This window comes from Leuciscus leuciscus, assembly GCF_965113295.1.
Source record: "Leuciscus leuciscus genome assembly, chromosome: 14".
NCBI lineage: Eukaryota > Metazoa > Chordata > Actinopteri > Cypriniformes > Leuciscidae > Leuciscus > Leuciscus leuciscus.
This window is the reverse complement of record NC_138738.1, coordinates 1,336,557-1,348,464: the sequence shown is the minus strand read 5'-3', so window position 1 is coordinate 1,348,464 and position 11,908 is coordinate 1,336,557. Positions and strand designations below refer to the sequence as shown.

General features: G+C 36.9%; 1 protein-coding gene across 2 annotated transcripts; it reads right to left on the bottom strand.

The window, feature by feature from the left end:
- Positions 1-387: 387 nt before the first annotated feature.
- Positions 388-4,756, bottom strand: LOC309513943 (inhibin beta B chain). 2 transcript variants are annotated; one of them, XR_014211572.1, is made up of 3 exons: positions 3,970-4,756; positions 1,246-2,663; positions 388-1,210 (listed from the first exon to the last, which is right to left on the bottom strand). XR_014211572.1 is itself a non-coding variant. In XM_082190053.1 (2 exons), exons 1-2 carry the CDS (start codon positions 4,337-4,339, stop codon positions 1,906-1,908), a joined length of 1,128 nt encoding a protein of 375 aa, XP_082046179.1. In that variant the 5' UTR covers positions 4,340-4,756; the 3' UTR covers positions 388-1,905. The 2 variants fall into 2 exon arrangements, 1 of the variants encoding a protein (XP_082046179.1); XM_082190053.1 differs by having other exon boundaries at positions 388-2,663.
- Positions 4,757-11,908: the final 7,152 nt, after the last annotated feature.

The following is an 11,908-nucleotide window of genomic DNA, read 5'->3' as shown; positions in this document are numbered from 1 at the left end:
TTCTGTGCCTTTCTATAGTAGATTGGAGTCATGCCAGAAATATTTCACTGCTGTTTACTCATCAAATATAGCCATCTATAAAAACCACTTCATTTATTTGCCCATGCAAACACGCTCTTTGCCTTTTAGACATTATTGATTGACTTCTTAGAAATACTGCTTTTTCCCAAGAGTAGTGATCAATTACTTGTCAAGCGATAAGAGACTGTATGACCGTGAAATATTGTAATATCGTTCTGGATTTGCTTTTGGATATCGTTTCTGGAAGTGATACAGAAGAACATGTCAAACATCAGGGTTTGTTTAGTCTAATGATGTTTGATGTGACCTTTGTCCTTAATTCACATCTTTATTTAGTTTTAGTTTTTCATTAAACCAGGCATAAAGTTATAGGTAAAATATTTATTTTCAAAATCACACACATTCAGCAAAATTACGACGAACAGTACAGTACAGATTTCCAAGCTCTCTCCCACTCATAAGAAAATATTTCTTTGATAAAAAATTATATAAATTAATCTCATAGAGTTAAAGCTCCTTCAAAGAGCTTTAATGAATAGCTTTAATATTGTGCAACAAGTTACAGTATTATTTTTGTCGAAGCAAAAATAAACAAAGCACATGAAGATCAGATTTGCATGGCTTGATTTGTACTAACTATGCAAAATAAACGTATAAAGTGCAGTTGCAGAACGTTATGAGCTCAAACCCGTCCGATGCAGTGAATCCATACACTGATATATCACACACACTGATTTATGCATCCCTAGGAAGTGCTTCAAACCAAATGAGACAAAATACACACACAAAACATGACACTTGTAACGTGTACAATGTAGATTATTGTACTGTTTGTAGATTATCGTACATTAACTGTACTGCTTTTGCAAAGGCGCTATATAAATAAAACGTATCATTATTAGTAATATTACAAATATAAGAAAATGTATCTGTTTAAACAGCTTGAAAAGAAAAGCCATTACAACACATATTTAGTTGCATTTGGCTTTGGCTTCAATGGTAAAAAGTAAGCTATCATGAGAGAAACATTCATCAGATACTGCATTGCATGCAAAGAAAAAGTATATTCTTTCTCAGTATTTTTGTATTGTTTTCCGTTACAAAGATCTAAACATTCTTAAAACTGGGGAAGCAAAGTGACTGAAGATATTAAGTCTCGTTTCTAAATAAATCATGAACTAAGAACTATCTAAATGAAATTGAGAACTATGAAAGAAAAAAAACATTTGAAAAGATAATTGCGACTTTTTATCTCGCAATTGAGAGTTTACATCTCGCAATTCTGACTTTATTTCTCAGAATTGTGTGATATAAAGTCAGAATTGCGTGATATAAACTCTCAATTGCGAGTTATGTCAGAATTGTGAGAAAAAAGTCAGAATTGTGAGAAAAAAGTCAGAATTGTGAGATAAAAAGTCAGAATTGTGAGATAAAAAGTCAGAATTGTGAGAAAAAAGTCAGAATTGTGAGAAAAAAGTCAGAATTGTGAGATAAAAAGTCGCAATTACCTTTTTTATTTTGTATTCTGTGGCGGAAACAAGCTTCCATAGAGAACAAATATCTGCCAATGGAGTCAGAAAAATAAACTTAATTCAAAGGAAAAACAAGACTATTTTTCTGACCCACATTGGCAGATTTTGTCCCTTGTTTTAAGCACTTAATTCTGACTCGAGTCATTTTGCTTCTCAAGTAAATGTCTCTTGAGCCACTCTCAGACCTTCACTGGGACGGGTGGCAATACCTGAATGTCATGTTGGGTAACCGTGCCAGTGTGCTTCCCTGAGTATTTGAGCATCTATAAAAACCCATAAAGCTTAGACAGAAAGCCTTGATTAGAAGGTGTTCCAGCGGCTGATAAATAAGAGCACTGCTAATGTTTATAGTTCATGTGCACCCGCAGGATTCCACGATCATGTCCGGGACGTCGGTCTTCACGATGGTGTGCTGAGAGTTGAAGTAAACCATTGAGAGCGGGCGTCTCTGGATGGGAACGCAGCAGGACGACACGGCGGTCTGGATCCCGTTAGCCTTTAGCTGACTGAAGACGGTGGCGTGAAACGAGGAGGCTATGCCTGGCGACCCCGAGAGATGTTGAGGACACTGTCCCATACAGTAGTTCATGTGGTATCCCTCGGGTGCGATGATCCAGTCCTGCCACTGTATATCACGAAACTTAATGTACAAGTCTTTCTTGCAGCACACGCTCACGTCGTCTCCGCAGCGTAGCGAGCGCTTGCTTAGCGCGTGAGTCTCGGCGTCTTCACGCAAACGCACCTGCGCTACGAGGAACGGCTGGTGTTCGCCGGAAGCGTCGCGGACACACAGGTTTCGTTCTCCGTCTTCGCAGAGAACCTCGAGGTTGAGACGGCGCTGGCCTCCGTCTAGAAAGGCTTGCAGGGCGACGGTGACGGGGAACGTGTGCCAGCCGCCCCGCGAAACATCAACGCTTCTCTGGATTAGCAGCGTGCGATTGTTAGCGCCCGACAGGTAGATCTCAGCGTTCACACGCTCACCTGGACGAGGGGCGTCCGCCGGACGGACGTAGAGCCACAGTGACGACTGAAGAACTTGAACACTGTGGCCTTTCTCCTGGAGGAACTGGAATGATAGACTGGTGTCGAAACCGGTGGAAACCTCGTCATCTGGAGAGAAATCACACAGAAGAGCTTAGAAGAGCGAACCGTGAAACTGCAAACCAGTGGTTGTGCTTATGATGATAAATCCAAGTGATATGATACCAAATATCTGCAGCTGTTTTTGTACAGCAGAAATAATGACATCAGAAGTTGCATTAAAAATAAGCTATTATTTATGCATGTATATAATTAAGAGTTCACACACAAATACTTGCATGTATAAATATTTATATATAATATAAATATATATATTTTATATATAAATAACAAATTTTTCCTAAATATATACATGCATGTGTGTGTATTTATATATACAAAATAAGTATACACAGTACACACACATATATTATGTAAACATAAACTTTTATTTTGGATGCGATTAAGGCCCAGCACTAATGTCTATATATTTTTGTATTATTTAGTTCATAACTTTGCCTCTGCACTGTAAAAAAAATTTTTTCATGATTTGTTTTCACAACTTTTTTTCTTTTGTCAAATCAACTTAAATAATTCATGTGGTTCAGATAACATAATATTTTGAGTTTCTGTTGAATAAGCCAATATCCTTCATTGTATTAACTCAAATCTTTAATTTCAATGAACTCAAAATTGTAAATTGTAAAAAGGCAACATTTTTAAGGTAAACAAACATATTTTTTTACAGTGTAGAAACATTCCTCAAATGTCTTTGCGTTCATGTTGTTTTAACTTAAAGAGTAAGCTACCTGGTTTCCTTACAATTTTGAGTTAATTGAAAATAAAAATTTGAGTTAATATAATGAAGGATATTGGCTTATTCAACAGAGACTCTAAATATTATGTTATCTGAACCAAAATAATTATCCAAGCTGATTTGACAAAAGATAAAAGTTGTGATAACAAATCATGAAAATAATTTTAATTACTCCATTTTTTTATTTTCAATGAACTCAACGAACTTTTTTTTCTTTTTTTTTTACAGCGTGGGTACCAATGAACACAAAGACATTTTAAGAATGTGTCTACACTGTAAAAAAAAAAAAAAAAAAAAAAATTATATATATATATATATTCATGATTTGTTTGCACAACTTTTTTTCTTTTGTCAAATCAACTTAAATAATTCACGTGGTTCAGATAAAATAATATTTTTGAGTTTGTGTTGAATAAACCAATCTCCTTCATTGCATTAACTTATGAATTCAAATTTGTGAGGCAACGAGGTAACTTACTTTTTAAAGTTAAACCAACACATTTTTCTACAGTGTGGGTACCAATGACCCCAAAGACATTTTAAGAATGTTTCAATGCAAGTCACATGTAGGCTACTCACCGACATCAGCAAAGCTCACTATCTCGTATGCCTGGTTATTTGTGTAGGAGTTCGGTAAATTATTGTCCAGCTCCAGGGTCCCGTCTTGTCTCACGCGCCCCGCGTGCAGTTTCCGAAGTGCGGTCATGAGCGCGGCGCGTGGCACCGCATGCGTGATGTTCGGCCTCTCCCGCAGGTGAAGCTTGTTCAGAATCTGTTGTTTCGCAATCTCGACCAGGTATCGCTCCTCCGCGTCCTTCTCCATCGCCGGTATACCGCACGTCGGGCACGCGGTGGTGGCCGTGCTCGTGCCCTTCACCGTGAGCGCGCTCAGCACCACCAGCGTGGACAGCAACGTGAACGCGGACCACGAGAACGACTCTGAGATCATGATGCAAAGTTTTGCTTTGCTCGTTTCACTGGGACTGGTTTGGAGAGAGTGAGAACTAGTGAGTGGCCGCAGAGAGTGAGCACCCAGAAGTGGGGTAATCCATCAAAAGTTGTGATACGTTTAAGGGACGCACCAATGACGGTGTCTGTCACACATGTGCACGCGCTCGAGGGGAGGGAGGACTGTGGAGGTGAGCGACATACACACATGCACACAAACACACTCCTCACTGAAGCATAGCTATATATATAGCCCTGCTGGGGTTAATCATTAGTGCGAACAAATAAACACACGACACTTACAGTGCCACGTCGAGCCGCAGTCCAAAGCCTCACCTCTGTCCCAGTGACCCGCAACACTGTAACACTGTAACCCTAAACCACTCGAACGGCACATATGACGCAATCCAGGCTGTTTCATACGGGCGAAACCAGTTCGGTGTAGATGCTGGAGTCACAGCATCCAATCACTCATCCTCTAGTTTGTGCAGACCATGCACTCTGAAGAACCTTTAACAACCTTTCCCTTGCTCAAAATGTTCTTTATTGTGGAAGTCGCTCTGTATAGTCAGTTGTATCCCTTAAAACTCTTCTTTGATCACCAGAATTTACATATTTAAACGTTTTTCTTTCATGTCTTAAAATATCTTGACTGTAACTCGACACCCTTGCCTCATTTAGTATGCACGGTTCTATGAATATGCAATTTAGCCCCGCCTCCACTCACTCACTCAGCTCAGAGATCCACTGGTTGACGATCACACGTTGATCTGATTGGTTACAAGGTAGTTTGTGACGTCAGAAACACCAGCGATTTCAAAGCGTGTGTTTGAGACTGTCTTTGGTTCACTGCAGTTTTAAGGAGGAAATACTCAGCAATGGTGTCGACTTATGAACTTACACATGGTTTGTCTTAAAGCATATTAATAACACCACATAGACACATAAACTACATTAAAGCTGGATTTTCACCACAGGGGGACTTTTAAGAAGTCACTGAAAGGTTCTTTAGGGAACCAAAATGGTTCATTGCGATGAAAAAAAAACCTTTGGAGCCTTTATTTTTAAAAGTATATCTGACCTGAAAGGGATTCTCTCAAAAAAAAAAAAAAAGAAAAAAAGAAAAAAAGATTCAAAACAAGTTCCGAAAAAGTTTTTTGTCCATTCAGTGAAAGTCAATGGGGTCCAATGCTGTTTGTTTCCCACCGTTCTTCAGAAGAAAGTCAAACAGGTCAATTATTTTTGATTATTTATTTATTTATTTATTTGTTGTGAGCTGTCCCTTTAATATTCAATATTATATAGAGAGGTGTTTATTTAGCAGATGCGACAGTAAAATCACAATACAGAGAGATTGAAAGATTAGTTTGAGATTATTATTTTTATTTAAGAAAGAATATTTTTAACAAAAAATTGTGCATTGTATTCGGTGGTTTGGATATAGGTTGAGTTCAGATATCATACAGTTTAATAGCGCTGGTTCAATAAATGTTTGTGCATCGGGTTTTATGCACTTTAACCCTGTCATGCGTGGTGTAACGACTAACAAACTATGCAGTGTCTGATGGCTATTTAATGGGAATTTAATGGGGATCTGTATCACAAGATATAAATAAAAAGCCAACGGGAAAAAATATGAATAATACCTTTTTCATCTTTACATGGACAATCATCCTGAGACATTAGAGCAGCAGGAGATGCTGTAACTGAAAGTAAATTTGACTTATTTTTCTTTGGCAAGTTTTTGCACGCATATTTTTAAAGTAAATTTCACAAATGGAATGAAGTAAATTAGTTAAGTGAAAGTAACAAAGAAAATAAGTAATTTTAACTTGGCTATAGTTTAGTAAAAGGTTGAGTAATATCTATTTAGCTGAAGTTTCCTTTGCTATACATTTCACTCAGACAATATAACACTGAATTAAACCACACTTTTAAAGTATATGCTTTACTTAGAAACATCTCAGAAATTAATACAATAGTTAATGTGTGAGACACCATGTCTACATATTTGAGGCATGTGTGAAGTGAACGCAGAGATCTCAATACTTGGTAGACAATACACAATGACGGGAACATTTGATGGATCGTTTTTGTGTTTGAATGTGTAATTTTGAGTAGAAAATTCCAAATGTCACAAAATGGCAAGTTACTAATCCTAACATAAGAAGTGATAAACCAGTGTAAATACAGCTGGAAAACAGTGAAAATCAACCTTATTAATTATTCAAGGCCCAGTGCATGATGGGAACAGCAGTATCAGAAAAGTTTAGTAATTTTACTTAATTTTATAACGTTGATATTTACGCTTTAATTTCTACATGTTTGAATTGAGTACTAATATAGAATTTAATAATTTAATTTAAAGTTTTTTTTGTGTGTAGTATTTACTTCACCACAAAATTCATTTTTATCAGCGTGCTGCACATCTGTAAATAAGAAAGCTAAAAAAAAAAAAACACCTAGAATTTGTTTAATATTCTTTCATAATATTCTTTTAATTTTTTGTTCCCCCACTTTTTCTTTTTTTTCTTCAACTTCCTTTTTTTCTTTCTGGTACTTCTCTTTGCTGATAATTTTCAATAGATAAATCAGGCTTCCTTATATTATTGTTCTTGTTGACTATAGAACTATAACATGTTTATTGTCTGAAAGTCTGTTTTTGTATCTTATGTTTGTTAAAAATTGCAATATAAAACCCTTCAGTTCAGCTGTCAGTGCGCAGGCGCCGTCTAGTGGCCACTGGATCATGACTGGATAATGAATAATGAATGCTGTCATCCGGTTCATTAAGACATGCCTTACATTATATGAGCTGTTGTATTTATAAGTGAATATACAAAATTTGATTAATAGCATGATGTTTTTTTTTTTTTTTTTTTTTATAGTTTTTCTTACCTCAAATTCTTAAATGGCAACTTTTGAAATTGCATGGTACCCGCAAGCTGCAAAGTTTCAGACATTATTTGTGTTGTCGTTCATGTTACCCGAGAGCTGTTTGTTGGCCACATCAGTAAAGCACATGCCATTAATGGTTTATTTCGTCTCTGGGTTAGGCTATATTTGAATGTGGAACTTGATCATTTCAGACAAACATTACCTCACATATTTAAGCTTTTCAAGTTGTTCAAACAACTATTTCGCCACTCTCATGAATCACACTAAACCGGATCACAGATGGATGGAGTCTGAAAGATTCACATGTCGTGTAATTGACAGGTTTGATTGGGGGAGATTGAGAACGTTCTTTCATCAGAATATTTGCTGAGGCTAAATCACAAAACACAAAAACTGCTTACAAATGCATAAATCTGATGAAACCACACGAGGTCTGTCAGCAGATTTTACCCCAATATTTACAGATTACACAGAGATAAGAATCTTTCACAAGATCTGACCGTTCTGATGGTCAAAGAAACACTTAGTCCCGGGCACGCGTGCACGTGCACGAGCCCCCGCCCTATTTCAAAATTAATCAGAAGTGCCCATCTCAAACAAATATCAATGATAATATTGTGGTCAATAAAACAAAATGCATTTGATTATAATTAACATGACAATGTGTACAAAACTAAAGTAGCCTAAGCTAAATTCACGTCAGAGGTCACGGTGTCGTTGCTGTAACGCGTTGCTATGGGTTGCGTCACTTGCGTCAAGTTGCGTGTGTCTTGCGTCGGTCTTGACCATAGACTGTAAAAAATAGTCTTGACTGACCTAAAAGTAGTGTGTGGACGGCAGGCTTAACCGTAACTAAAGTTATGCGTTTTAAACTGAAAATGCACTAGTGTAAACCCCAAGCGGCAACCTCCCCGTCTCTCTCTTGAAACCAACATGGAAGTGAGTTAAACTGCAATTCATTAACTGGCCGCTTGAGGCTGGTGTCAAAAGTGAGTCAAATCTGTATCTCCCCCATGTTAAAATTACCAACTTTACAGCAGAAAAGAACGTGTTTACAGCCTGGTGTCTGTATGAGGCTTTGGTCTATACAGCTAATTTTGCCCTTCATGACAACTGTGAGGGGGGTGAATTTTTTTATAACTCATCCGTTTAGTTGATTAATATTTAAAGTTCTGCATAATTAAGGGTGTGTCCACTAGAGTGACAGGTGGATTGCTGCGGATGTCAATGCTAGCCGTTTGTCTGCTGTTACTAGCCGTCACTTCACCTCAGCAAATTTTAGCTGCTGAACTTGCCATATCTGCAGTGTTTGTGCTTTTTTTCAGGATTATTTCATACAATTTAATACACCCATTACTTCGCCCACGGCTTCGGATTCCGTCGTTGTCGTCGAGTATCGTTCGAGAGAACAACCAGCGCTGTATTTCAGTTGTTTTCCTCTGTGAACATGCACTAATGGATGTCTGACAATGTCATTGCTTTTTGGAGTTTTCAGATTTAAAAACGTCAATAAAGGCTCGTTCGTTCTGCTCTCACGGAACAGATTATATGCTTATGTACCGTCAGATGAAATCCTGCAGGTGTCGGCGCTTTCTCCGTCCATGCAATAAATGCACATCCTTACATGAGCGCGGATTTCCAGCGCATTTACTTGAACTTCATAGGTAACGTTAATATATCTATGGGTTTAACCCATTTGAGAGGCGGCCAAAATCAGAATTTAAAATGGACTGAATAAGCTCTCTACGAACTTGACGAGCGATGCCGCGCTGATGGACCATACACTATAAAAAAAGAGTGACTGACATGTATGCACATAAATCACTGTCACACACACTCTCTCAGAGTAATATTAAGTTACTGCATATACATTTTCAACTAGCAGAATAGTACAGAATCACGATACACAGTCTCACTTGTTGCCATGTCTTTTAACTATTATAATATTTCGAAGGGCAAAAAGAGGAACTTTTAATTGGCTTTACATCATCAACTGTCACTTTAGCGCGAGGCCCTGTGCAGTCGCAGACTTGGTACTGTCAGCAGCATATAGCATAGCATTACCTCCCCACCCGCCCCGCCTCTTTGCCCATTTTCTGTTATCCGGGAGGCGATATTGTTTTTCACAGGATGGTAGGGGAAGACTCATGAATATTCATTAGGGAAGTCATCCCTGATTGGTCTGATGACCTACCCCTAACCCCACCCCTAAACCTACCCGCCACTGGGGGTCTGATGACCTACCCCTAACCCCGCCCTAAACCTACCCGTCACTGGGGTTAAGACCAATCAGGGATGACTTCCCTAATGAATATTCATGAGTCTTCCCCTACCATCCTGTGAAAAAAAATATCGCATCCGGGAGTGACGCGAGGCCAAGATGGCGACGGCCGGCTCCGCCCACTTTAGGCTTCAAAAATGCTCTTCAGAAACCTACGGGTGACGTCACGGACACTACGTCCATATTGTTTTAGTCTATGGTGTAAACGTAGGTATCCCACATTCTGCTCGGGAACCGATGCTCTCGAGCCAAATATGGTTATTTCAGTATATTCAGTATATGGCTCGACGGCAGGGAAAATAATAAACCAAACAATTAAACACATTTTTTTTTCATTAATAAAAGGTTGTGTGTCGATTCGATTAAATATCCACATATCACATATTTTAAAATATTAAAAAATTCATTGAAGTCTGTTTGTCATGTATAATACACCGACCAATCGTCATCTGGCACAACAAGTTCACATTTCATTGGACAAGAGCGGTCATTTATAAATAAATTGTTTGAAAATGACATGGATAGACGAATTTATACATTTATGAAGCGATCTGAGTCTGCGTCGTTTAACTAATGGATGTTAATTGACTACAAAGCACTGCACAAAACCAGCACCAAAAGTAGCATTAATGATAAGTATAGTATTCAAGTCACTATATACACCGTTTACCATTTGATGAAACTATCATAGTTTGTGAAATGAAGCCCAGGCCTACAGGGTTATTATGTGAAGTGTAGGCTGACAACAACATGCGAAATGACTTTATTATTTTAACATTTTTGATAATTTTGCAGCAATAGTAGGCCTATAATAGTAAGTATACTGGTCAAAAATTTGCACACATATTACAATTTTTTTTAAAGAAGTCCCTTATGTGCATCAAGCCTGCATTTATTTGATCAAAAATACTGAAAAAAAGTATTACAATTAAAATAATGGTTTTCTATTTTAATATTCTTTTTAATCTCATTTACTAATGTGATGCAAAGCATATATATATATAGCTTCTCTCTCTCTCTCTCAAATTAGCTCATATCAAAGCCTAATTAGCTCATATCAACTAGAATTATGCATAAAATGGAAATTTTCATATTCTTTACACTCTTAAAAATAAAGGTTCCAAAAGTTTTTTTTTTTAGCATTGCCATAGAAGAAGCATTTATTTTTTCTTAATGTGAAGAACATTTTAATCTTCTAACAAACTTTTTTGTTTTTTATACTATAAAGAACATTAAGATTCCATTGATGTTAAAGATTCTTTGTGGAACCATAAAGAACCTTTATTTTTAAGGGGGTAAAATAAAATCGTACATTTTTAAAATGAGAAGTTAAACAAAACTACAAACTTTTCTGACTCTATATTAGATATTAGTTTCAGGCAGATTCCCGTCTGAATGTTTTTTTTTTTCATCTTCCCAGAAGTGGACGTTCCAGTTTTATCCAGATCGTACAGCATCAGTTTGTGACTCTGACCCGACCACTAATCCTGGGTTGCACAAAAACTGCCCAACATTGTGAAAATAACCCAACACAATGAGTGGGCTCAACTAGTGTTTGAGAAGAAAAATCCATTCAATTAATTAAAGCTGTGGAGGACACACTAAAGATAGGATAAAGGTGAAAGTGGACCGTGAGTTCATTACGTGCTTTATTTGGAATGTTCCTGTCCTGACCTCAGAAAAAAGAGGAAAAATCAACAAGTGACAGATAGGACACGTGCTTTGAAACCGGGCCAGTTCAATGCATCTGCCTTATCTGATACCCTATATGTGTAACTCTTTAAAAAGGACACACAAGGTCAGCATTTATTTAAAATAGAATCTTTTGTACCATTATAAATGTCACTTTTGATCAGTTTAATGAGTCGTTACTGAATAAACGTATTAATTTCTTTAAAAAAAAAATCTTACTGACCTCAAACTTTTGAACGGCATAGTGTATAATGTTACAAAAGCTTTCTATTTCAGATAAATGCTGTTATTTTGAACTTTCTATTCATTAAAGAATCCTGAACAAACATTAATAATAATCATAAATGTTTCTTGAGCATCAAATCATCATATTAGAATGATTTGTGAAGGATCATGTGACACTGAAGACTGGAGTAATGATGCTGAAAATTCAGCTTTGATCACAGGAATAAATTACACTTTACTATATATTCACATAGAAAACCGATGATTTACATTATAATAATATTTCAGAATATTACTGTATTTTTAATTAAATAAATGCAACCTTGGTGAGCAGAAGAAACTAATTAATTTTTTTTTTTAAATGATCCCGAACTTTTGAACAGCATTTGTTTATTTATTTATGCAAACTTTTATGTTAGATGCGATTAATATGACAGCACTAATTTTATTACTTTATACCATAGTCAATATACA